This window comes from Lacerta agilis, chromosome 13, assembly GCF_009819535.1.
Source record: "Lacerta agilis isolate rLacAgi1 chromosome 13, rLacAgi1.pri, whole genome shotgun sequence".
NCBI lineage: Eukaryota > Metazoa > Chordata > Lepidosauria > Squamata > Lacertidae > Lacerta > Lacerta agilis.
This window is the reverse complement of record NC_046324.1, coordinates 38,877,897-38,905,083: the sequence shown is the minus strand read 5'-3', so window position 1 is coordinate 38,905,083 and position 27,187 is coordinate 38,877,897. Positions and strand designations below refer to the sequence as shown.

General features: G+C 45.1%; 1 protein-coding gene across 2 annotated transcripts in view; it reads right to left on the bottom strand.

Moving 5' to 3' along the window:
• Window positions 1–25,264, bottom strand: part of VPS35L (VPS35 endosomal protein sorting factor like) — a 77,246-nt gene extending 51,982 nt beyond the window's left edge. The window contains exons 1-9 of one of the 2 annotated variants that reach the window (XM_033167627.1): window positions 25,225–25,264; window positions 19,376–19,475; window positions 18,333–18,497; window positions 15,655–15,777; window positions 14,217–14,241; window positions 13,038–13,114; window positions 10,789–10,917; window positions 8,249–8,333; window positions 6,029–6,088 (exon numbers count right to left, since the gene is read on the bottom strand). In XM_033167627.1, coding sequence (XP_033023518.1) covers window positions 6,029–6,088; window positions 8,249–8,333; window positions 10,789–10,917; window positions 13,038–13,114; window positions 14,217–14,241; window positions 15,655–15,777; window positions 18,333–18,497; window positions 19,376–19,475; window positions 25,225–25,241 — 781 coding nt within the window. In that variant the 5' untranslated portion in view covers window positions 25,242–25,264. Of the gene's footprint in view, window positions 1–6,028; window positions 6,089–8,248; window positions 8,334–10,788; window positions 10,918–13,037; window positions 13,115–14,216; window positions 14,242–15,654; window positions 15,778–18,332; window positions 18,498–19,375; window positions 19,476–25,085; window positions 25,115–25,224 lie in introns of those variants that run through there. The other variant, XM_033167628.1, reaches the window with a different exon arrangement.
• Between the last annotated feature and the right edge of the window lie 1,923 nt (window positions 25,265–27,187).

Sequence of the window (27,187 nt, the reverse complement as noted above, 5' to 3'; positions counted from 1 at the left end):
GTGGGTGTGTTTAGAAACTAGGTGACATTTGCAGTTGCTGCTCCACCCACTACTGCCTCTGACCCTGCCTACCCCTGGCATGCAGCCCCCAATAAGGCATATGGCCCTTGGCCCCCAATCCTGAGATACATAGTGATATACAAAGAGCAAGTATGGCATGCCCCTAGTTACCTACCTGGGAATAAAGGCCCCTGAATAAAATGGGGTTTAACTCTGAGCAAGCATGCATGGGATTACATTATAACTGGGGGAACTAGCATTCTTGCCTTTGCCACATTTGCAATGTTTATTCACATTTTCTCCCTAGTGATTGTTTAAAAACGCAGGCGGGGGGAAAGTGGGCCTTGGAAGCTAACAGGCATTATGGGCCTGAAGCATTTTAGGTCATCAACGTACAAAAAATTGCAGAGACTTAACTGCTCCAAGCCTTACTTTGCTGCCCACGAATCCAAGATAAAACCAATATGACACTGCAGAAGGAACAGTTACGTAACCGTCAATATTTAGAATTTGCTGTCTGCTTAAATTTTTGCCTTGCTGAACTTGGGGAATTAGGACTTTATATGCCAGACAGGGCTCTCTCGCAGTAGAGTAAGAATTTAAAGTGTGGGGTTCTCAGTGCCGGACATTATTGGTATCCTACAGATATATTTTCCTACTTTTATACAATCCTAAAAATACTCGGAGTGGGAAGAAAATTAAATAATAAAGCAGTCAATCGGAACCAAGTGAAAACAGAGTAAAACTAGAGCATCGGTTACTGTGCAGATCAATTCTAATCCTTGATCTGCCACGTTGCAGGGGGATAAGATACTGTGACGTTTTCTCTCGGCTACTGTGAAGGTTCTCATCATATCCACGAAATGCATGGGCAGAAGCTACTGCCAGAGGTATCCCTGCCAACAGCAGCCAACATAAATCTCTGTAACGGGGTTTTTTTTTGGGGGGGGGGGGATAGGAGAGGATACTTGGGCACAATCTAAGCCTCTCTGTTGTACCATGAAAACCAGTCGTTCTGCTTGTTAGCAATGCCACTTAAACAACGGAGCCCAGAGAGAAAAGAAATCCTGTGTGACAAAAACAGTGTATAATATGTGGAGAAAGAAATAGAGAGATTTTGTCTTTCTTACATCAGGCCTTGTACATAGCAGGGATAGATATATAAAATTAAACATACAGCGGGAAACAGCCCATCGCAGCACATGCTACCTCAACAGGCATCATGCTGCTGTACCTGGTTGCTAAGAAACGCCTCCAGCCATTCCTCCCTTCTCAGTTAACTTACTTGAACTCTTAGCTTACACATGGAATGATCTCTGCTGCGGCACTTTCAATGCTACTGTGCTGTCATGCCCCCACTTCAGCAGCAGCAATGTGGACAGAGCAGGAGCTCCACTACTCGACTCAGTCCTGCTGCTCTGACCTAGGAGTTAAGATTGAAGCCTTAGACTGGGAAGACCTAGGTTAAAATCACCGCTTCACCAGAAACTCGCTGGGAGACCTTGGGACAATTCCTTATTCTTCTCTCTCTTGGCCTAGCCCGCCTTGCAATGTTGTTTTAAGGATAAACCGGCCCCTTATGTTATTTCAAAAGCAGTATTTCCTTAACTATTCAGATTGGGATCCACTATTAGGAACATCACTTATTAGTTCAGGAGAGAAATTGCAAAGATACCATCATTAAGAATATAGGAAGGCTCCTGGTGGATCAAGCCAAAGACCTTTCATCTAAATCTAATTCAGGGGTCAGCAACCTTTTTCAGCCGTGGGCCAGTCCACCGTCCCTCAGACCATGTGGTGGGCCGGATTATATATATATATATATATTTGGGGGGGGGGATGAATGAATTCCTATGTCCCACAAATAACCCAGAGATGCATTTTAAATAAAAGAACACATTCTACTCGTGTAAAAACATGCTGATTCCCGGACCGTCTGTGGTCCAGATTGAGAAGGCGATTGGGCCGCATCCAGCCCCTGGGCCTTAGGTTGCCTACCCCTGATCTAATTCACCATCCTGCTTCTCAAAGTGCTCAGCAAGAAGTCTCTGGTGAGCCCAAAAGCAAAACAAGCTCCCTAAGTTGATGAATATCACCACATCTTGTGGAAAGAAGTTCCATAGTTCTAAGCACAGATAAAAGCTGCAGCTTCATCAAAGGCATGGGTTTGAATTCCACCGCTGAGAGTAAATTGAGTGGCAGCTGTGCTCATGTTGTCTATGGAGCTGGATTTAGGCTCCAGGCATTTCAAATTCCACAGCTACCAAGATATATTTTATCTTGGTAGTATGCTCAAGAAGTCTAAGGTGCTGGATTCTGGCTCTAGTCTCTTCGGCAGCATGGGTTCAAATCCTACCACAGCCAGTAGGCTTAGTGGGAGGACTATGGTGAAGTGCCTGCTTCGAACGAAAGAAGTGCCACGTTCCATTCACAACACCTCCAGCTGGGCTGGGAGAGACCCCGGCCTGCAACCCTGGAGCCACTATGGTTTCAAATTGGATGGGCGACCGCGTGTTGAGATTCCTGCATTGGAGGGGGCTGGACTGGATGACCCCCCGGGGTCCCTTCCAACTCTACAATTCTATGATTCATCGCCAAGTTGGCATAGTCAATACTGAGCAAGACGGACCAATGGCGTGACCAATGGTAAAGATCAGCACACATTTTGCATGGGGAAAGTCCCAGATTTGATTCCTGGCATCTCCGGTTATGATACTTTATTAAAGCTCTTTACCGGCTTCCCTCCCAGGCAAGAAACAACAAAACATGTAGCAGAGCTGGGAGCAGGGGAAGAACCACGTGAAGATCTGGACAGCCACTGCCAACCCAAAAAGGCAATACTGGGAGAGAGGGATAAACAGCACGACCTTGCATAAAGCCAGCTCCCTGTGCAAAAGCAAGACACACCGCCAGCCTTTCCACATTCTGGTTGACCCATTTTTGGGCCACCAGGTGCCTCGGATGGAGGAGCTTCTTTCGAGAAGGTGCTTTTGCTGATACACCTTGCGCTAACAAATGAGCAAATCGGGCCTCATCCAATGGAAGCAAAGTGGGTCAAAGTGATTTGATATGGGGCGGCGGGGGATCTCTGCGTTCCGAGCACCTTTCCGCCACAGAACAAAGCAGAAGTGGCAGAAGTTCCCGTTCAACTGAACTGGAGCAGGGGCTGCCGCTTATTATTCTGCTGCTGTGCTGTTCTCTCCTCAAAAACGCCGAGCCTGTGCAGAAACTCAGGGGGGTAAGGGAGAGAGAGAGAGAGAGAGAGAGAGAGAGAGAGACTGCAATTCTCTCCCATTTGGCAACAGCCCACCCCTAAGCGCTTGAGGACTTTTACGTAACGAAGCACGATGGGGACCCGGAGTCCTTAAGTTCAAGCATGCCCTAACTGCCAAGGCGGTTAAGGACAAGACAGTGAGCAGCAGCTGTTGGGAGAGACGGCGCAAGAAATAGACTTGGATTAGGAATGTAAAAACAAGATTTAAAACTGGCTTCTTGCGAAAGAGGTACAGAATATGGCACACACACAAACACCAGAATCAACCTTGTCTACAAAAATATAACAACGCATTATACTGCACTGATTTCGAAGCCAGGCTAGCCTCATTGGCACAGCCATAAAGCACCGGTTTCACTATCAGAGACAAAGTGTGTCCCTTCGAAACCTCTGCAATTATCCCCTCTCCCATCCCTGCTTAGGTACATCTGGGTAAACACAGTCTTCAGCTGCAGCCTCGGTTTCCTGCAGGCAGGGGGGCTCCGGTGCTAAATCAGAAGTTTTTTCCTTTTATTGGAATGGAAAGAATGAGAACAAAATACCAATGAGCATGTTCTTGCTTTGCACACAGCTGCTCAAGGCACAGCGGCTCCACACAGGAAATTGCGCCTATTTACACACACTGAGCCAGAGTCTCCCATGCCAGCGTGATCGCTGCAGGGATTTTCAAGGCTCCTGTGTTTTTATTCTTTTTTTACTGTTTGCTCGTCCTCTTATACAGGCTTCGAGTGGAGGACGATCTAGCCGCAAAAGAAGGGAACATACCAAATGAAACAGGAACATGTGTTGCATCATGTGCCTGTGTGTGTGTGTGTGTGTGTGTGTCTGTACACACACACACACACACACACATTTACATGCATCTAAAAGAAAGAAAAGAGGCAGCTGCATTATAACAAATCATTTCACTGGTCCATCTCTCCAAGGTCTCACACGGGAGTCTTTTTCAGCCGTACCAGGAGAGGAAGGGATTGAATCTGGGACAAAGTATTTGATCTACCACCTAGATATGGCCCTTCTCTCAAGACACACATGTACCATAGGAGATCAGAGACATCCACTACTTGCTCAAGCATAAAGGTAAAGGTACCCCTGACCATTAGGTCCAGTTGCGGATGACTCTGGGGTTGCGGCGCTCATCTTGCTTTATTGGCCGAGGAAGCCAGCGTACAGCTTCCGGGTCATGTGGCCAGCATGACTAAACCGCTTCTGTCGAAACAGAGCAGCGCACGGAAAGGCCGTTTACCTTCCCGCCTGCAGCGGTACCTATTTATCTACTTTGACGCGCTTTCGAACTGCTAGGTGGGCAGGAGCTGGGACCGAGCACAATGCACAAGCATACATGTGTGCAAATGTGCTTTGCAGGGGGTTATACTAGGTGGCCCTCAGGGTCCCTTTCGACTCTACAATTCTATGAAGCACACCTCTCATGCACTGACAACCTTCTACACACGTGCACACACAACAGTACAGAATAAAAACAAACAAAACCAGTATAAGTTACACTGAAAGTAAGCAGACCCTAAAAGACAATTCACTTCTTCCCCTCAACGTAAGCATGATCACCAAAGGATTACCCAGATAAAATATTAGCTGCTGCAGGAGGAGCTAACATTCAAATGTCTGGGCAAAATGTCTTCAACCTGGCACCAAAAAGGTGTCACTGTCAGTGCCAGGCAAGGCACTCTGGAGAAAGAATTCCACAGACGGGGCCAATACTGAAAAGACCTGTTCTGTTGTTGCCGCATTCTGCCAGTGAGGAAACGCAGTGAAGGGCCTCTGGTTATCTTGGCAGGCAAATCTGGGGAAATGGATTCTCCAAGGTAACAGGGTCCCAAACTGTGACTTTATAAGGTTAAAACCATCACTTTCAATTGGGTTCAGAAAATTAAACGCCAGCAAGCGCAATTGGGCCAGAATTGACGTTACACATTCAGACCATCTTTTGTCAAATTCTGCATCAGCTGCAGTTGCTAAAAAGTCTTCCAGTGCAGCCCCACAAACAACGCATTGCAGTAATCCATAACAGACAGACGTGTTCATATTGTGTAATTTTCAACAATGCTGAATTTAAAAGCCTGAGCACAAAGTCTGCATGTTTAGTTATTTTTTAAAAGTATGTAAAAAGGAAAAGGTAAAGAACCGCTGACAGTTAAGTCCAGTCGCGAATGACTCTGGGGTTGCGGCGCTCATCTTGCTTTACTGGCCGAGGGAGCCACCGTTTGTCCGCAGACAGTTTTTCCGGGTCATGTGGCAAGCATGACTAAGCCACTTCTGGCGATACCAGAGCAGTGCACGGAAACGCCGTTTACCTTCCCACCAGAGCGGTACCTATTTATCTACTTGCACTTTGACATGCTTTCGAACTGCTAGGTTGGCAGGAGCTGGGACCGAGCAATGGGAGCTCACCCCGCCGCGGGGATTCAAACCGCCGACCTTCCAATTGGCAAGCCCAAGAGGCTCAGTGGTTTAGACCACAGCGCCACCCGCGTCCCTTAAGAGTATGTATATATTGATAACTCATACAGAAAACATCTAAGCAGTGTGCAGCAAATATAAAACCACAATAAAATATAAATTTCACGGGGTTCAACTGCAACAAGTATAACTATGATTATAACCTAAGTGGTGTAGCCAATTATGTTTTTTTCAACGTAAACCCACTGGAATTAGTGGATATGATTAATTCCAGTGGGTCTACTCTACTGGGCACAACCCTAAATCTGCAAGTAAGTAGCACAGCAATAGTGTTACCTGGTAAGGAGCTGCGATTATCACTGCACATGGAAAAGATTCTTTCATACACCAGCTTTCCTACAAGGATTTAAAAAAGGCTATTCATTCTTATGCATTTTAAGATACAAATTAAATGAACATAAACAGTAAGATAATGGGTTGAGATTTACAGGCTAGACAGAATACATCTAGTCTTCAACAAGACTTCTATTCTAAATCCAGATTGCAAATCACGTTAAAACCAAAATTTGGGTGGAGAATTTTGAGGGGCCATTTGCACACAGCTCTAGTTTACAACTTGCCAAATGCAACTGTTTCCTGTTACATTATACTGTCATCTAGTGGAGCCAAGTAGGCAACTTTATTACAGTTACAGGTAGGTAGCCGTGTCGGTCTGCCATAGTCAAAACAAAATTAAAAATTTTAAAAATCCTTCCAGTAGCACCTTAGAGACCAAGTTTGTTCTTGGTATGAGCTTTTGTGTGCATGCACACTTGCACACGAAAGCTCATACCAAGAACAAACTTAGTTGGTCTCTAAGGTGCTACTGGAAGGATTTTTTAATTTTTTTATTTTGTTTTAACTTTAGTACAGAACTTCCTTTTGCACTTAAAACACCACTTCAAAGAAATGATTTGTCTCCCATTTTCACTGAATGTAACGTGGAAAGGAACTTTTATTTTTCTCTGTATGTCCAACAAAACTGACTGTAGTAAAACCTCTAAGCTGTTTAAAAAACTGAAGGTTCCCCCACCCCTGTTGTAGATCCACAATGTCACAGAAGGCAGGGATCTCTCCCAGCCCTTCCGGGAGATGCTGGGGACTGAAGCGGAGACCTTCTGCATGCAAGGCAAGCGTTCTGTCCCTGAGCTACAAGCCCAATTTATTCCTGTAGACGAAGACTGTACAAAGGGCAGAAAGAGAGCCCTTATTCCTGGGGGGGAAAATCTTTAAAAATATTATTCAATTATGTTAATGTGCCGTTCCCAATGGCAAAGGTCCAACTGCAGTCTGAACTCCAAGTCAGCTCAGATTCAATGGCGTTTAGCACAGCTCAGCCTCAGTTGCCACGGATGGCATACTTGTGACAGGGGGGAAGTGGCACACGAACAGCTCTGCTTCCGTATCAGGGTATTGTTATAGGAATTTTAAGGTCTTAGATATATATTAAATGTTCATAATCATTTTGACTCCCAAGCTGACCAAGTGTTTCTCTGCAAAGAGGGAGGAGGTGAAAGAAACCTTCCCATTTTCTCGGGAATTAAGTGATTACCATCTCAAAGGAATGGCCAGACTACCAGGAAAGGCAATCAGATAAGGCATTATCAGATAACCTGGCAGACAGGAAAAACAACAACATTCAAATTTCTGTTGTAGACCGCCTTTTCTGTGATGTAGGTATGATGTATCTGGGGGGTGGTCTTGGGCTACACCCCTTCTGTATGCATTATGTACGGAGGGATAATCTTGAGCTCCAGGGCAGGGAATTTCTAAATGTCTATATAAGGGCAGGCACACCTTTGTTTTGGGTCCTGCTCCTCTCTCCTGCATGTGAGGGGAGCACCCTGTTGCAGCAGCTTGAATAAAGATCAGGCTTACTAGCTGCTTTGCTTCTCAATATTCTCTGGTTGGCCTCTGTTGTTTTCTCCTACCGATGGAGAACCTACAAAGGACTCTATAAGGGCTCCTGTGTACCCCATAAGGGAATAAGGGCAGATTTTGTTTACAACAGTATGATTGGTGTCAGGTACCCAAGGCTGCAGCCGGGCATGGGATGAAACACCTTGAAATTAGGCTCAAGACATCTGCAGATGTTGTGCTAATGCTACATTTGGCTTGGATCCACAAAAACTATGATGAGAGGTTCCAAGGCAGATCATGTTGCTCAGGTCACGTTTGTTGAGTCCAGGAAAGAACATCTGGTACTCTCTTTTATCTATCTGAACAAAGACATTTCACGGGAGTGAGCAAGTTTCAGTCGGTCAAGACCTTTGAAAGGGAAATGTCCGGTGTGCAGGAGGGAGGGGCAGGAAAACCCACCACAAAATGCATTTCAAAGAAGATGATGCCACAAACAAGGCAGGTCCTTGCAGCTTTGATGCAGCAGAAGAGCCGAATTATTTCACAGGCAACCTTCAAGGAGCCACAAACCAGTGCAAAATTTTTGTTGTCTTCCAAGTTTGTACTTACAAAATTTCAACCTGAAAAAGGAGAGACATTTGAGATGTCTGCACTTACCAAATGTGTCAAGTATGTCTGTTATTAAGACGAATTTGCTTGGATAAAACTGAATCACCGTTGTGTCTGAAAGAAGCTTAGAACACTAAGGAGGGAAAAGAGCAAGAAGAGATGACTAAGTTCATGTAGTAAAGAAAATATCTACACTAGGAAATAATTTTGAAGTGCCAAAAATGGGATTCAAAACAGCATGTGACTAAGGGAGAGGCTACAGCACAGCGATACATGGTTTTGTATGCAGAAGTTACCAGGTTCAATCCCTGGAAAGGCCTATACTTTAGCTCTGAAAGAGGCGCTGCCAGTCAGAGTAGACTCTACTGAGCTACATGGGGAAAATATATGATCTAGTAGTCTAAGGCTGCTTCCAATGATCATTCTGAAAATCAAACAGCAAAAGGCTGCCCAAAACATAGTGTTTTACTAACTCTCTTTAAGCCTTAGGAGGCTTCAGGGAGCTAGCTGTACAAGTTGGCGTTACTACGAAAAAGGCCCTGTTACTGGTACTGCTTGTTTTACCTATGAACATTGGAAGCTGCCTTTATATAGAGTAAGAGCACTGGTCCATCTAGGTAAGGTAAAGATAAAGGACCCTTGGATGGTTAAGACCAGTCAAAGGCAACTATGGGGTTGCAGAGCTCATCTCGCTTTTGTCCGCCGACAGCTTTCTGGGTCATGTGGACAACATGACTAAACCGCTTCTGGCACAGCGGAACACCATCACGGAAACCAGAGCACACGAAAACACCCTTTACCTTCCTGCCACAGCAGTACCTATTTATCTACTTGCACTGGTGTGCTTTCAAACTGCTAGGTTGGCAGGAGCTGGGACAGAACAACTGGAGCTCACCCGGATTCAAACTGCTGACCTTCTGATCGGCAAGCAAGACCACAGCGCCACCTGCATCCCTGGTCCATCTAGATCAGTGCTGTCAACACCAACTGGGAGCAGGTTACAGACAGGGGACACCCCTAGCCCTACCTTGAGACGCCAGGGATTTAAACTGGGACAATCTGCATACACAGCAGGTGCTCTGCCCCGAGCTACAATTCATCCATAATATACTCCAGATATAGATATATAGATATACCAGGTGTCATTTCTCCCTAAAGGATAAGCAATCATAATTAAAACAGAGGGACCAGGCCCCTCCAGGTTTTCACAACAGTTGGCCACCTCTGCACCCCCATGGAACTAAAAGCAAGCACACCCAAAGATCCTGCTCAGGCCACCCTCCCGCTGCAACAACCAGGGACGAAGAATTAAACAAAAATTGGAACGACTGCCTTTCCAAGCATTCCTTCTCCTGCCCACTTCTGCATAGCTTAAGAGGCCCTTTCAATTCCACTCTGCCTCCTGCCCTAGAAGGTGCAACAGGCAGAGGAGGGGAGAGTAAAAGAGGCAAACAACCAGCAGGCAGGTGGAAGGGAGCCGGGCAGGTCAGCTGGTAGCCACCCAGAGGCTGGCATCACAAATTAGCAACGTTGTGCATCTGCCGAGGCTCATTCACCAGCAGGGCACCCAGCGCCAGCCCCTGCTGCTCCTCCTTCCTGTGGCTGCTTGTTCACCTGCCTTCACCAAGCGGGTGAGCAGCGAGAAGGGACAAGAGCCTCCGTTCGTTTTTGCCTTCTCCAGCTGCACACACAGCAGACATTAAAAGCACATGATTCCCCCCCCCAAAAAAAAGAATCCTGGGAACTGTAGTTTACCTCTCGCAGAGCTATGATTCCCAGTACTCGTAACAAAATGCAGTTCCCAGGATTCTTTCGGAGTAGGCATGCATTGAAAATGCATGGTGTATATGCAGGCCTAAGTTAGGATGGCTCTGTGAACTGGGGCCCATGAGCGAGATGGATTTGGGCAAGCACCGTTTAGGGCACCTTCTCAAAGCCTGTAAGTCAGAGGTCCCCAAACTAAGGCCTGGGGGCTGGATGTGGCCCAATCGCCTTCTAATTCCAGCCCACGGACAGTCCGGGAATCAGCTAGTTTTTACATGGGTAGAATGTGTGCTTTTATTTAAAATGCACCTCTGGGTTATTTGTGGGGCATAGGAATTTGTTCATTTTTTTTCCAGAATATAGTCCGGTCCCCCACAAGGTCTGAGGGACAGTGGACCGGCCCCCTGCTGAAAAAGTATGCTGACCCCTGCTGTAAGTGCTTGGGGGGGGGAGGCGTGAGGGCTCTGACAGGGTCCTAGAGTCCTTCTCTCTCCTTCCCAAAGCTGGGCAAGCACTTTCCAGACCTGTCCTACCTATGAACATTGGAAGCTGCCTTTCTGGACCCTGCCAGAGCCTCGCACCTCCTTCCCAAAGCCATATTACCAAGGTCCGCCCCAGAGTAACCACCATCAAGAAAGAGGTGGGTCTGGCTCAGAGAGAGGGGCCCATTGAAGGCATCTTGATCAAGGGCCGAGGGTCAGCACTGCTCCCAGGCATCCTTTTGGAGCCCAACGGAGTTAACAGCACCTTAAACACGCAATTTTCACTATGCTTTAACCCCAATCATTACGATGTGCAGAACACGAACAACATGTAATGCTAACCTGTATGACTATCTTTAGAGCTTTCACTTTTTGATCCGAGGCCCAAGCATCCTTCAAAGACTGATTGAGTTCTTCAATCCGGTTTGTATAATCTTGCTGAGTCAAGTTTAACAGCTCCTTTTGTGACCCCTGGGGGCGGGGGGAAAGGGAAGCAGTGTGCAAAACAAGTGAATTTATAAACGTATAAAAAACAAGGAAAGCTTCTTTTTTTTCAAGAGCTTCCTCCTCTCCCTTTGGCATCTGCAAGAGCTGCCAAGTGGTAGATTACATAACAAAACCATCATTGAAATTCAAGGGCAGTTGGATGCGTTTGGCTCTCCTCTGAAGCAGCCCAGCAGCATCCTCTGCAGTCAAAGAGCACCACCGGGTTGCACGATTTACCCTCCGGCAGAATCTCTTGGTTTTTATATCGCTACAAATTGCAGGGTCAATGCATCAAATGCTGTGCTTCTCAGGAAGCCGGTGTACATTGGAAAGTAGGGTGTGGGAAGACTGATATTATTACGCTTTTTAATTTTTTTTAATTTTAACTAGAAATCAAGCACTGGGCCACTGGAGGGCTCTGCCGCTGCTCTTGTTTTGAATAAATATTGTGAAAATCATGAAATGTGACCTGGAAGTAAAGTGAACCGACAGAATCAAAGGGCTTCAGAGGAGGGGTCTTAAAGCAGGCATAGGCAAACTCGGCCCTCCAGATGTTTTGGGACTACAACTCCCATCATCCCTAGCTAACAGGACCAGTGGTCAGGGATGATAGGAACTGTGGTCTCAAAACATCTGGAGGGCCGAGTTTGCCTATGCCTGGTCTTAAAGTCATATCATTCAACCTGCTAACACCGAAGTCAATTTGTTCACCTTATTTAGACATGTTTCTGCTGTAAAACCTTTGACAAAACCTCTCACACACAGCTGCCAAGGCAACCCAATTTATAGCATGCATTTGTCTGTTTTTAACTGTTATTAGTCTGTGGTTTTATGTTTCGTGATTTTATTCTGTAAGCTACTTTGATACTTTTATGATATAGCGGTAAATGAACATTTTCTTTACTAAATAAAGTTACGGACTAATGGCATTGCCTCCCCTTTCTACATCCCCCCATTTAATCCAATTTTTGACCACCCAACAGCAAAAAGGATGAGGGGCTTGCTTCTTGCTGCATGTAGCTAAGTGGAGCCATTTCATGGTTAAAGAATGGATCTGTTTCTCCCTTATGGCTATCCAGGAGAACCCCACCCCTTGGATCCAGCATCCAGATTCTGTGGGACCTAGTGCGAGCCTTTAAACCCATGGCACCTATATTTCTAGAATAAACAGCACTGTTGCACATACACAAGACAGCTTGCATCAAGTCATGGGCTAAACATTTCACCCCTTAACAGTAGCTGGGACCAAACTATCTCAAGAATCACCTTCTTCAATAGGAATCAGCCCAAGAACTTAATTCACCTCCCGAAGGCCTACTTTGGGACCCACAGCATCAGAAACACAGCAGGTGGGTACTCAAGTTATGGCTTGTTTAGCTGCAGCAGCCAATAACAGGCTCTTAGAATCACATAACTGGAGAGTTGGAAAATGCCCCAGTGGTCATCTAGTCCAACCCCCTGCAATGCAGGGATCACAGCTAAAGAATTCCTGGCAAACCTCTGTTTAAAAACTTCCAATGAAGGAGAGTCCACCACCTTCTGAGAAAGTCTGTTCCACTTGAACAGCTCTTGCCATCATGAAGTGCTTCCTGGTGTTTGGCCGGGGTCTCCTTTCATGTAATTTGAATCCATTGGCTCAGGTCCTGCCTGCTGGAGCACCAAAAAACAAGCTTGCTCCATCTTGCATGTGACAGCCCTTCAGACATTTGAAGGTGGCTATCGTATCTCCTCTCGGTATAATCATCTCTAGGCTAAGCATACCCCAGTTCCTCAACCGTTCCTCATAAGGCTTGGTTTCAAGACCTGATTAGTTGTGGCTCCTGGGAACTTAAATAGGCTCTTGAGAGAGAGTTCTGCCTACCCATTTCACTTCTTGCATGAAAGCAAGAAGCAAACACCCTTTTATCTCAGCAACTAATTTTTAGATTGCCATCCTTTCATTTATTTTGCCCTTGTTTTTTCCAGTCTGAAAACTGCTGATTTGCTGTTTTTTTTCTCATCCATCTCTTTCGTTCCTTCTTGTGAGCTACCCTGAATATTTTATTTTTTTAAAAAAAAACAGAATGGTGGGGTATAAATGTAGGAAAATGAAAGTGCTTGCTCACCTCTTCGAGATCATCCAGCTCTTCCAGCCTCGTCCGCACCTTCTCAGAAACTGCTGATCCAGGAGTTGTTGCTTTCCCTGAAGGGAATCACATACTGGAATGCTTTAAACTGCAACAGAGCTCAGTCGGCAAAGCGTGAGACTCTTAATCTCAGGGTTGCGGGTTGGAGCCCCACACTGCACAAGAGATTCCTGCTTTGCAGGGGGGTTGGACTAGATGGCCCTTGTGGCCCCTTCCAACTCTACAAGCCTATGACCCTATGAAACCATTTCCAAACAAGCCACTGAATAAATTGGGGAAGGAGGGATTCGTAGCTAATTTGGGACTGATGCACAGGCAGTGACAGTTTTAGGTGCATCCCATATGGGCGCGATTCTGAATAGAGCCAACCACAGATGTGAACCAAAAGGTCACAAAAACGGGCAGAACAAGGCAGGGTGGGAGGGGAACAGGGGAAGAACGGGGCGGCGTTAAGTAGGTCCCGCCGTCGTGTGTGGGGCTCTGGAATGTAACCCACGCACAAACAGGTCGCTACCTGTAAATAACAGATACATAATGCCTAAATCTGTGCTTCTCAAGCTATCTGATGTGATGGACTGGCAATTTTCTGCCCCAAAATACCAGGGACCACACCATGCTTGGTCCCTAGGGCATCCTACCCAACCTGGACTGTGGTGGAGTTGCTGGGGACCTGCAGCTGCCCACAGACCACCACTTGGAACAGCACTAACCTAAATTACGCGACGGCTACTGAAACGTCATGTTTCACAGTTAGATTACAGTGGTACCTCGGGTTACAGACACTTCGGGTTACAGACTCCGCTAACCCGGAAGTAGTACCTCGAGTTAAGAACTTTACCTCAGGATGAGAAAAGAAATTGTGTGCTGGCGGCACGGCGGCAGCAGGAGGCCCCATTAGCTAAAGTGGTACCTCAGGTTAAGAATGGTTTCAGTTTAAGAACGGACCTCCAGAACGAATTAAGTTCTTAACCAGAGGTACCACTGTATTTAGATATTTGCACCTAATTTCTAGCTTTTCTCATAATCATGCACTGTGGAATATTTACATGGCAATTTCAATATTCCTATAAGCAAGTAGGAAAATAGAAAACAATTCTGTGACATGTTTAAAACGTTTTCCCCCCTTCCACGGTGCTACATATTAAAGTGACCACGTACCTTTTTCAGATCCCATACACAAGTTCTGCAATGAAAGAAAACATTTGTTTTCAAAAGGAATAATTCCCAACAGCCGACAGGTGTAGTGGTATAAAAAAAGCCAGAACATTGTGAACCATGATAGGCCATAATTAAAAGTTGTTAGGAGTTCTTAAGAATAGGGTTTCAAACTTTTATTTTAAATATTCAGGGATAAGAGGGATGTTGTGTTTAACATCCTGCCCGAGGAACAGTTCTGAGATTCTCAAGCTCATGCAACACATTGTTTCAGATGTAAAAGTGTGGTTTTACGGGAACCATGATAAAAGACAGGGCATATGGGATGATGATGAAGAAGAAGAAGAAGAAGAAGAAGAAGAAGAAGAAGAAGAAGAAGAAGAAGAAGGGATTTGATATCACTTTATCACTGCCTCCCGCAGTTTGGCCAAACTCATGTTAGTAGCTTCGAGCACACTGTCCAACCATCTCATCCTCTGTCGTCCCCTTCTCCTTGTGCCCTCCATCTTTCCCAACATCAGGGTCTTTTCTAGGGAGTCTTCTCTTCTCATGAGGTGGCCAAAGTACTGGAGCCTCAACTCATGGCTAACACGGACTATAACTTGCAGCACACAATGGTGAACGCAAGTCTATTACTACTATTGTTGTTGATTGATTGTTACAGCTGATTGATTGATTAAATATGTATAATGCCCTAGACCCGTGGGTCTCAGGGCAGTTCACAACATGAAGAGTTTGGATTTGATATCCCGCTTTATCACTACCCGAAGGAGTCTCAAAACGGCTAACATTCTCCTCTCCCTTCCTCCCCCACAACAAACACTCTGTGAGGTGAGTGGGGCCGAGAGACTTCAAAGAAGTGTGACTAGCCCAAGGTCACCCAGCAGCTGCATGTGGAGGAGCGGAGACGCGAACCCGGTTCACCAGATTACGAGTCTACCGCTCTTAACCAGTACACCACACTGGCACCACACTGGATGAAGGCTTTTGTTAGGGCAAAAGGTAAATATGGATGAGTTCTCAGTCATGACTGTTCCTTTTAATGGGTCTGCCCTCTATATGACTATCACTGGATACAACCCTAAGTTCAATAGTGCTACTTTAGGATGCAATCCTAAACCCACTTACTGTCCAACTGAATCCAATGGGGCTTCCTTCTGAGTAGGCATGGTTACACTGCTATTTCCATGCCCATCCTACCCTCCCATGCACTAATTTTTAAGTGCCTTTAGGAATAAATACGCACAACAATTCAGAAGGATACTATGCTGTTCTCCAAATGGCTTAAAAATGAACATTACAAACATCTGCTATGCTGAAACAAAATTTACTGTATGTGCTTGCACAGCCAAAAAGACTGGACCTACTTTGTTGATATTATTATTATTATTGCTTTCATATCCACCTTTCCTCTTGAAAAAAAACCCAGACGTTCACTCACAATGGAAAGCTTTTCGTTTGTTGTGTACCGAGCAAGGATGTCAGCCCGTTTGCTCGACCAAGGCTCAAAGTCACTGCCAACAGCCGAGGAATCATCTTTATCCCGTTTCTTTCTGGCACTATCCTGCAGAGGAGAGAGAAGCGAGGCACAGAATCCTCCATGTAAATGAGACCTTTGGCCTCTAGTATGTTGTTGTAAAGGCATATTTCATCATTTAAAAATACTGATAAATCTCACCCATATTTTTTCAGGGCAAGGGTGGCCTTCACTTTACAGACATGCCCGTGGTGGGCAGGGCCAGAGGCAAATGTGGGTAAAGAAAGGGATGCAAATTCTATCTTTGTGCAGTAGGCTGTCTCTTAAACACACTTGCACAGCCCTCTTTGTACTCTAGGTAAGCGACGGACATTATCCTGGCTCAGTGTGGTGGAGTTCTTAAGACAATCATAACCTTTGAAGATTTAGTGTCAGGAGTATAACGTATTCCTGGACACCGCAGAGTTAGACGCAGACTTTTCTGGAAGCTTCTGGCTGTTGTGAAATTGACTAGACAGCTCAACGCAGGAACTCAGCAACTCACTAGATAACTATATACAGTATTTATTGATTGAAGCAACTAGCATCCATAAGTTACTATTTACAGACTTTACAAAATAAAAGAAACAAAACATAAAATCTTTTCCTCTCTCTGTCTCTCTCTCTCTCTCATCAACCTAACACCACACACTAACACCTACCACACCCTCTCAGATAAAGCTGAGTTCTTTAAGTACTCCACTGACCAATCACAGGTGCTTGCTAATGGTCAGAGAGAGAGCAATCTGGGCTTTCTGCCAACTACTAATTGCTTGAAGATAACAGCTGCATTTCCTTTCTGCACGTAGGTGACTGAAATCTCTAACAGGAGTCTCCTTCTTTGGAGGTCTTTAAGCGGAGGCTTGACAGCCATCTGTCAGGAATGCTTTGATGGTGTTACCTGCTTGGCAGGGGGTTGGACAGGATGGCCCTTGTGGTCTCTTCCAACTCTATGATTCTATGATAAGCACACACATTCCAGCCAGGCAAATGGACTCAGGGTGTGGAACAGGGGCAGTAAGTGGGTGTGGCCTGGGAAGAGTTCCAAAGGCCAGATGGAGAGACCCAGAGGGCCACGTTTGGGGCCTGTGTCAGGGACTAGACTGAAGAGGAGTGGTGGAGGACCCCCCCCCTTTTGCCTGCAGCTTCCAAGGAAGAGGAAGACAATCTTGAATTACAGCAGGGCTTTGAGGAAGATAACAGCAGAGTTATGCAGTGTTAGGAGAAGGAGGAGGAGGAGACAGAGCAGCTAGCTGACACGTCACTGGACAGCATAACCGACCCCCCCTTCTCCCAAAGCGTGGCGTTCATTAACGGGGCAAGAACAAAGGGCACAACCACAGTTGGCCACAGGCGGATGCCACAGAAGCAGGTGTTGTTGTTAGAAGGAAAGAGAAGGAGGAGCTCAATGCGAGCAACTCCATCATGGAGGAATGATTGTATTTCTTTGTCTTTCACCATGATGACTGAACAAATCATAAGAACTTTCTTGTTTCCTCCCTGATTCTCGGTGCCATCAGGGGGGAGGGAGAGGATTCCTCCAGCCTGACACCCAGGGTCCGAGGTTTCCCACCCCTGAACACGGATAACTAATGATACGCATCCTATCAATGCCTGCAGAAACATAGTCTATTATTTGTGCATCTGCTACTAGCAAAATATTTCTTAAGCCACCTTTCAGGACATGAGAACCAACACAAGGCAGTGTGCAATGGTCAAACAGCCAGATGAACCTTCCTGCCTACCAAGTGCTTTGAATGCACCCCTCTTGGTGGTGGCCAAGGCCTGCTTTGAGCCACCTGGTGGCAAGCAGAATGAGGACATTCTCAAGACATTTCCAGCTCTCATTATGAAACAACCTTCTCCCAGCAGTATGCTTTTTTGCTGGCAATTAAATATACTTTTGTTCGCTCAAGCATTTACTAAATTCTTAATTTCTTTTTCTGCTCAGTGATTCTCTGTCTGTTTCTAATTGTCTCCTGAATGCGTTTGATGTTGTGATGTACATCGCCTTGATACCTGGTTCAGGAGCAGTACTGCATGTGTGTGTGTGTGTGTGTGTTTGCAACTAAATATGAAATAAAAAAGACACTATCAATTAAACAAATATGCATATATATACTAAGGTGGACGGTAGAATCTGATCTAAAGTGGAGCATTTTCTAAAAATGCAGACTGAAATAAAAAGCATATTGTTTCATAAAAATGAACTAAAACCTTTTTACAACAAACAATGATGGAGGAACAGGAAATAGATTCTGTAAGTGCAGGGCCACCACCGAAAAAGCCCAGTCCCTGGTTCATAGCAAAGGAAGCTGTCTCATATTGTGTCAGCCCACTGGTCTACCTAGCTGAGTGTTTTCTACACTGACCAGCAGGTGACTCTCCAGGGATTCAGGCAGGGGTTTCCCCCAGCCCAGCCCAGCCCAGCCCTGCTTGGAGACTCCGGGAATTGGAACCTGGAACCTTCTGTACACAAGGCAGATGCTCTACCTCTGAGCTACGGCCCTTCCTCAATCCATCACCATTCCATTACAGGCCACAGAGCAGAGCTGCAGGCAGGCAGGCTCACAAGGATCTAGTCAATGCGACAAGAATGTTACCGTAGTTGCAGTCAGCATGGGATCTGCAGTTGCAGCAAACAATGACAAAGGATCAGTGCCGTCCAACACGCTGCTCAGGGGATCCATCATTGAACTGGAAGAGGAGGAGGAGACAGAGGAAGTGCTTCCTTTGCGGCCTAATTTCTTTGTCTTCGATTCCATTACCTGAGGAATACATAATAATAGTCAGAAGGAGCGCCTGATACGAACAAGACAATTCTTTGCACATTTACTCAGCCTTGCTTATTTGAATAGGGCTTACTCCAAGATAAGTGTGCATACGAATGCAGCTGTAATCTGCCATCTTGTACCAAGAAACTCAGAAACAAGTTCCACTGAGTTCAACAGGACTTACACCCAGGTATGTGTATACAGAACTGCACCCAGGTATGTGTATACAGAATTGCAGGCCGAAGCTGCAATCTTCTAAACTGAGTTTTGCATGCCTAAGTCCATTGCTTTAGGTGGGGGTAGTCAACTGTGATTTGGAAACACACGCCAAGCATGTAGTACTGATGTTAGTTACTACAATTCCCATCAACCCTGACCTTTACCCATGCTGGCAGGAACTGACGAGAGTTGTTATACAAAAGCTCTAGAGGGTACCATGCTGGCCAACCCCAATTTAGGAATACAATGGTGAAGAAATGAACTGGTTCTAGGCCCAGTCTAACTGTACATAGGATTAAGGAAGTAAATCAGGGCCCTAGCTGTCTGAATCAAATCCACATCTCGCAACTAGAAAATTGAATACTCTAGTGTCAGTGTAAACTGCACAAATGGTGCACAGTTCCCCTTTCCCCAAAGGCTTCTTTAAAGAAGCAGTGTCAGTGTAAACTGCACAAATGGTGCACAGTTCCCCTTTCCCCAAAGGCTTCTTTAAAGAAGCAGGGTTTCCATCGAGTGCTAGAAAGTAAATAGTGATGGGTCCATTCCAAAGCATCAGCATGAGAACCAAAAAGGGTCTGTTCATTAGTCTGTCCCCGGTCTAATGGATCAACATGGCTACGTAAGACTGTTGAAAGGTTGCAAAGGAAACCTACTGTAATGGGTTTGAGTGGATGGTAGTCTCCAAAATCCACAGACACGGTTTCCAGCCTGCATGATTCCAATTCACGTACGTAGTTTCTTGATCTAGCATGCCTGAAGGAGGAAAGCGTAAAGAACTTAAGAGAACTGAGATTTGGAAACACACACTGAGCATTCATGTGCAACGGTTTCTGGAGAAGAAAATCACAAGAAAATGTGATACCTCTTTAAAAAATGCACCTAGACATTCCATTGTTGCGCCCATAACCTAAGTTTAAGGTGCCATTTAGCTCCTAGCTTTCGTATCTCAGTTTATAACACTGACCTAACTCCATCATTCTGTGCAAAAAAGGAGCAGGACACATCACTCAGCTATGGTACCCACAGCTGGCAGCTCCCTGTGGAAGCATTTTGGAGGAGGAGCAAAGTTTATGTGATGTGTTTACAAGCCACATTTTTCCACAAGATGATGCTCAGAGCAGCACAGAGACACCCAAAGTTGCCTTGGACTGAGGATCAAACTAATGTGACATGATAAAGACCTCCAAATACTCCCATCTGAATGGGTGCAAGTTACAGGAGGAGGGGGAGATTTCAGTTGAACATGAGAATAAACTTATTGATGAGAATAGCAGCTTGACAGTGGAATAAATGACCTGTGGGGTGGTGAGCTCACCCTCACTGAAGGGCTTCAGGCAAAGGCTGGACAGCCATCTATCAGACCTGCATTTCCAGCACTGAACAGATCCCACCAGCCAGATCCAGTTCCCCACTCCTATTTTATAATGTCATTTGTGCTTGTGTGTCACTGCACACACACTGACAGTCCTTTCTATTGCTTAGTTTCCATTTCTAAAGGAATACTTCCTTTTGTCTGTCATTTTTTACCTTTTTCTCGTCATTCTAAGGCATCAAACAGTACTTCCATCAAACAAAAGAAGCTGCAAAGATTCCTTCTATTGTTGTCCTTATCAACTGTGAAATCCACCAAAGAGCCAGCCATCACATTACAAATCTGCTGCTTCTTTTTAGCTGCCATAAACTTCAGGTGAAAAAAAAACGGGGGGGGGGGGAAATAACCTGCCACTCACATCCTGCAAATCAACTGCATTTTCACAACTCTTCTAAGCCAAGACAACACTTATTCTGAAAAAGGCTCAGCCACCAACCTACTGTGCGACTTTGAAGGCCAATTGAATCAGACAACCCAGCAGTGCTACTGAAAGGAACGGCTTTACAACCTAATGAGACATTGTAAAAGGAGGAGAAAAGGAACCCAGTGAAGGACGCTCATGCCTGTCTCCCTACGTTTCTTAATCTCCAGTTTCCTGCCTGCCCTGTGCATAAATATTCACTTGAATGCACTATTCTCAATGTTTTCCCCACACTTCTACTACTTTGCTGGCCCCTTGGGCTTATTAGCATTTCTAAGGACTTTCACAATTAAAAGAGCACAGAGTTTGGGTGAGAGTAAAGAGAGAGCTCCCTTCACCCTTTCACAGAAACAGCATTTTTTTGCCGGACCGCAGAAGAATCTAAAGCAGCAGCCGCAGAAAGCAAATGTTCACAATCAAAACTTTTAAATGATGTTACAGGTGGGTAGCCGTGTTGGTCTGCCATAGTCGAAACAAAATAGAAAATTCTTTCCAGTAGCACCTTAGAGACCAACTGAGTTTGTTCTTGGTATGAGACATCTTATGCAGGGACTAATTTTTACTGGGTGAACAGTAAAATGAAGAGAATCCTAGTCTTAGGTCATCCTGTGCACCAATCCCAGATTCACACACAAAAAATACATTTACTCTAGCAAACACCTACATGGTATCTTGAAAAGCTGGAGTAGCAGTGACCAGGAGGCTGCGCTATGAATCAGAAAGTCCTCAGTCTGAACCTTCCATGTACTATGAACTCACCAGAAAACCTTAGCCAAATGACTCCCACTTAACCTCAGTCCCAAAATCTGGAATGGGATGGGGACAGGGTGCGTGTGTAATATAGTACAGTCATACCGTGGAAGTCAAACCAAATCCGTTCCGGAAGTCCGTTCGATTTCCAAAACGTTCGGAAACCCAAACGCAGCTTCTGATTGGCTGCAGGAAGCTCCTGCAGCCAATCGGAAGCTGCAGAAGCCCCACTGGACGTTTGGCTTCCAAAAATAGTTTGCAAACCAGAACAGTCACTACCGGGTTTGCAGCGTTTGGGGCCCAAAACATTTGAGAACTAAGCTGTTCGAAAACCAAGGTACGACTGTACTGATTTAGCTTACTTGATTGTTGTTAGGATTACAACCAGATAATGAAGTGCTTTGAAAAGTTACAATCAATTATTACTATGTATTAGTATTATTAAAGGTAAAGGTAAGGACCCCTGACAGTTAAGTCCAGTCGCAAATGACTCTGGAGTTGCGGCGCTTATCTCGCTTTACTGGCTGAGGGAGCCGGCATTTGTCCGCAGACAGTTTTTCCAGGTCATGTGGCCAGCATGACTAAGCTGCTTCTGGCGAACCAGAGCAGTGCACGGAAACGCCATTTACCTTTCCGCCAGAGTGGTACCTATTTATCTATTTGCACTTTGACGTGCTTTCGAACTGCTAGGTTGGCAGGAGCAGGAACCAAGCAATGTGAGCTCACCCAGTCGTGGGGATTCGAACCGCCAACCTTCCGATCAGCAAGCCCAAAGCTCAGTGGTTTAGACCACAGCGCCACCCGCGTCCCATTTGTATTTTTATTGGATTGTACTTGTGATTGTGGAATGCCTTTCGCTGATGCACCTGAACTTCCCCTCCCTCTGATCCCTCCCCCTACATCCCTGCCCCCCTCAAAACTGTTCTGGAGGGTTGGCAGGTTCCCCAGAGCAAATCTGGGAGACGCACAGGAGGAGGGGAGAGAAGGGAAGCGTTGTTTCACAACTGCAATGATTTAATTGGGCTCAACTCTAAATCTTGATTTTAAAAGCCAGTCAGCAAGTGTTAAATGTTACACTTTTGAAAGCGATTACCACTCAGCGATTGCCAAAGGGCCATAATGGTTCAGCTTGCAAGCAAATTCTTCTGGTCTCATGATACATCACCAGTTCTGACAGCAGCTAAAGGGCAAAAAATTAAAAGTGAACAAGATGCTGGGGTAGGAAGAGAAGTTTGAACCTCTTCCCTTGGCCCAGCACTCAGCTGGGGATAAAAATCGCCCTCTCCCCACCTACTCATCAGATGTCCAAGGAAAGGAAGCTGTGTGCCTGTGCAAGAACATGGATTGAATGCCCCCACTGGCAGCCTGCAGGCCTCAGAGGATTGGTCAAGAGTGAATGAAGTTGTCGTGCCAAAAAAAGTTAGCCACTCCTGCTGGATAGCATGCTGGAACAGAGTTCAAATCCCAATTTAGCTATAACATAGTCCAGGGGCAGGGAAAATGTGGCGTTCCAGATGTTGATGGACTCGGCTCCCATCAACTCCAGCCAACACGGCCAAAAAACCAGGAGGATGGGAGTTGTAGTCCAGCAACATCTGGAGGGTCTCCATCCCTTATAGACCCAATCGATAGCCCCACGTTGGGCAAAAGATTCCTGCACTGCAGGGGGTTGGACTAGGTGACCCTAGTGGTCCTTTCCAACTCTTACATTTCCATGATTCTATGAAGAGTCAAATTTTTCTAAAACCTCCAAACTCTATATTTAAAACCTGGAATATTGTCTCACAGGGAACTTGCAAGGGAAATTTAATTAAAGCCTTTAACAGGCAGAAAACATCCTCATTTGCTTCGCAATTCAAAGACAGCCCATTCATCAAGCCAAGCACCTTCCTTCTACATTCAACACAACTTATCTATAAACATAAGGCAAATGTATGCAGTTGTGTGAACAGCAGGGCCCATGCAATTCCAGTCAAGAGGCACAAGGGAGTGGCCATCTTGAAGTTATCTGAATTTCAAAGACCTCAACTTTATTTTATATATGGTACTCTTACCACTGTGCTCTCCTTCAATAAATAAAGAAGGGCCAGGAGAATCAGCACAGTGGATTGCTAATACAAATCAACAGCGACACCAACTGGATGCCAAAGGGAAGTGGACTGGAGAAAAATACACTGTATATTGAAATTGCACATATATTCCAAAGTAGCTAAACAACTAACATGAGGAATGCACAGATCTCTAACACAAGAACAAGAAAGTTGTGGCCCTCCAGATGTTGTTGGATTACAACACCCAACAGCTTCCACATCCCTGCCTTCAAGTATTCAAAGTGCCTCCCTGCCCTCCTTCCCACACTTCTAAAATAAGTGTACTCTCAGTTGTTTCTGAGGTGGTAAAACTGCTCACTTTAGACAGAGCTTTAGACAGAGCTTTAGCCTAGCCTTCTGCCTGACATGCTAGATGTCCATGTGCAGGGAATGTATGCTGTACAGCAAACTGTTCTAGCAAGTGAGCACTTAGCTGCTATACAAGTTTACCACCTCAGCGACAAGTAAACTTTCATGGCACTGTGGTGTGGGTGCAGCTCTTTACAACAGCCTGCACCTTCTTCCTGACATGCTAGATTTCAGGGAATGTATGGCAAATTGTCCATGATTCATGAACGCCCTCCCATCAGGGGTCAGAGATAAACAACTACCTGTCATTTAGAAAATACAGTACCTGAAGGCAGCCCTGTTTAGGAAGTTTTTAACCTGTGACTTTGTATTGTATTTTAATATTTGTTGGAGGCCGCCCAGAGTGGCCGGGGAGACCCAGCCAGATGGGCGGGGTATAAATAATAAATTATTATTATTATTATTATTATTATGCACATACTTTGCAAGTATGCCTGAGCTAACTTCTGTTTCCAGTTAGAACCCAAAAGACATCTTGTTTCAAATGTGCAGTGTTTCTGTTGTCACAATAGAAATTGCAGTACATGCAATGTTACGAAATAAAGAAAGTTATGTGAAAATCAGAGGCATCTGTGTACAGAGAAAAACGAAGTAACACAGGAAGCTTGCCTTATACTAACTAGATCAGACTACCTGAACATCTAACCCAGAGATGAGGAGCCTGGGGCCTAGGAATATATACCAACACCAAGGAAAAATATACTGCAATAAATGTTGATTTATTTTAAGATACCAAGACCCACTTTGCTGTTGAAGCCTCTTTGTGCTTTAAACACTTATTTTCCCAAATACATGGCCCATCACACTTACAATTCCCAAGAGATGCACCCGTTAGATTTCTGCCTGTCTCATCATGGCTAAGGATTTCCAGAATGGCACCTGATATTTTATTTGTCACTACATTTACATCTCACCTCTCCTCCGAGGAGCTCAATACGGCATGCATGGGTTTTGGCCGCTCCCCGTTTTAACTTCACAACAACCCTGCGAGGTAGGCTAGGCTGAAAGACAGTGAATGGCTTAAGGGTACCCAGTGACCTTCACAGCTGAGTGAGGGTTTCAGTCCATGCCTCTCAGATCCTAGTCCGATACTCTCGCTACGATGGCTCTCCCTCCCCACCCACCCCCCGCCTCTCTCTCTCTCTATATATATATATGTATATATTGCGACGTAAGGGGTGACAGCAAAGCGGTTGCTGAAAGGCAGTGAGCTGCAAACGTGCCATCAGTAATAACTTAAAAAAATAAAAATAAAACTTAAATAGCTAAGCACCACATAGCCTTGTTAGAGCTTGGCGTGCCATATCTGCCTGCTATAAAAGATAATAATAAATACCAGAAACCTCACAAAAAGAACCCACCCCGCCCCAAACATGTCAGCAAAGCCTTGCAAGACAAAAGGGAATTAAAGCGGGAAGCTGCCCGTCGCAAGCCGCCGTCTCCTCCTCCCAGCTTTTCTCTCTCCAAGACTATCTGCAAAAGAAGCTCCTCCGTCCTTACCAGGGGAAGGCAGCCATCTTGTCTCCCGTCACCTGACTCGCCCTCCCCCGCCCCCCCGTGGGCCTCTCGGCGCTTCCTCTGCGGAAGCGCAGGCAGCCATGCTTGAGAAGGGCAAGTGCCAGGACAGCCGAGGCTCCGTTGGCATCAGGACGCGCAGAATCGTTTCGTTTCGTTGTTGCATTTCTCTGTGCACCGTTTTAGTAGGTGTTCTGTGTTTTTCATCTCGTCTTATTATGCAGTGGACTGCTCTGAGATTTGCAGGTGATATATAAAAATTTAATGAATAATAATTATTTATTATTACATTTGGTTGTCAGTCGTTTTGGGTTGGCTTGGGCACATAGCTGTCAACTTTCCCCCTTTTTAAGGGAAATTCTCTTATTCCGAACAGGATTCCTCGCAAGAAAAGGGAAAAGTTGACAGCTATGTTTGGGCAAGAGAAACCGACTGACAAATTTAATAAAGCATGATGATGATGATGATGACAAAAAGTGTCATAGTTCTTCCTCTGCCTATTTCATCCACCCATGACACCCCTGTGAGGTAGGTCTCCCACTTTTTTCCCTACAGGTGAGGTAGGTAGCCGTGTTGGTCAGCCGTAGTCGAAACAAAATAAAATAAAAATCCTTCCAGTAGCACCTTAAGAGACCAACTAAGTTTGTTATTGGTATGAGCTTTCGTGTGCATGCACACTTCTACTGGAAGAAATTTTTAAATTTTGTTTCGACCTTTTTACCTGTAAAAGTAGGAAGGTCCGATTCAGTTGGCATCACAGCAGGTCTCCTTGCAGCTCTACTAGTAAAGTGGGAAGCTTCCTTCCTTTCATATTCAGGGTCCCCCCCCAAAAAAAAAATATTTTATTTATTTGCTTTTCTGGTATCATTCCACATCAACAAAGCATTAAACGAAAACGAGACAACAAAGAAAAACACTTTCAAAGATTCTGAATAATCAACAAAAATCAGAAAACATTCATTTTTATTTTTATTTTTGAAGTAATTTTATTGAAGATTTCTTGATTTTCAAAAGTGTGTGCAATGTCTCGCTCTCGTATTTTTTCCATGTATCATTTTTACAAATCAGTTTCATTTGTTGAGACATTGGGATTCGTTGACTTCCTATCCTCTTTCCATGGTTCCTTTTAACCCTTCTTTTCTATACTGGCATACATGGTCCTAGGTGAGCTTCATGGCCGAGTGGGGATTTGTACTCTGCTCTCTCAAGTCCTCCTGGTCCAGCACTCTAACCACTACACCACTCTCCCCCCTCCATTTTTCATCTCTTCAGCTGTCACCCTCAACAGATACTTTCCACCAGCTGGGTCACTTTTGGCAAGCAAGATTCCATCACATTCCATTCCCTGCTGTCCCAACCTTCTTCTGTTCCTCTTCCTTTGCAAGACACTCCCAGATGCCACCTCCATCTCCAGGCAGGGAAGAATTGTTCTTAAAATATTATTATTTATTAACATTGTTAAAATTGTCATTTATTAAATTTATATATCGCCCTTCATATGAATGTCTCGTGGCAGTTTTTACAGGATAAACACACAAAATACATAACTGCAAACAATAACAACCCACCCACCCCAGACATGTTATGCTGAGAACTTGTTTAAATGCTGTAAATGTTTTCCCCTTTCTTCTGAGAGGAGTGTTTGGAATCCCTCCATGAGATGTGCCATAGCAAAAACACACACAAATAAACAGATGTACCTCAATGTCTCTGTGGAGCCTGTGTGTGCATAAAACCCCCATAAAAAGTACCCTTTTGCTGGATTAGACCAAAGGCCCACCTAGTCCACTGGCCAAACCAGCAGGTGGCTTCAGTGGTAGACTGCCTCTGCACCTGGAAGTTCTATACTCTTGGGCTGGGGTATTGTTTAGGAGTGGGGTTGTTGCTGTTATGTTTTATTGCTGTCTTTACAAAGTTTAAAATACTAGAATAATTTCTGAATTTCAGA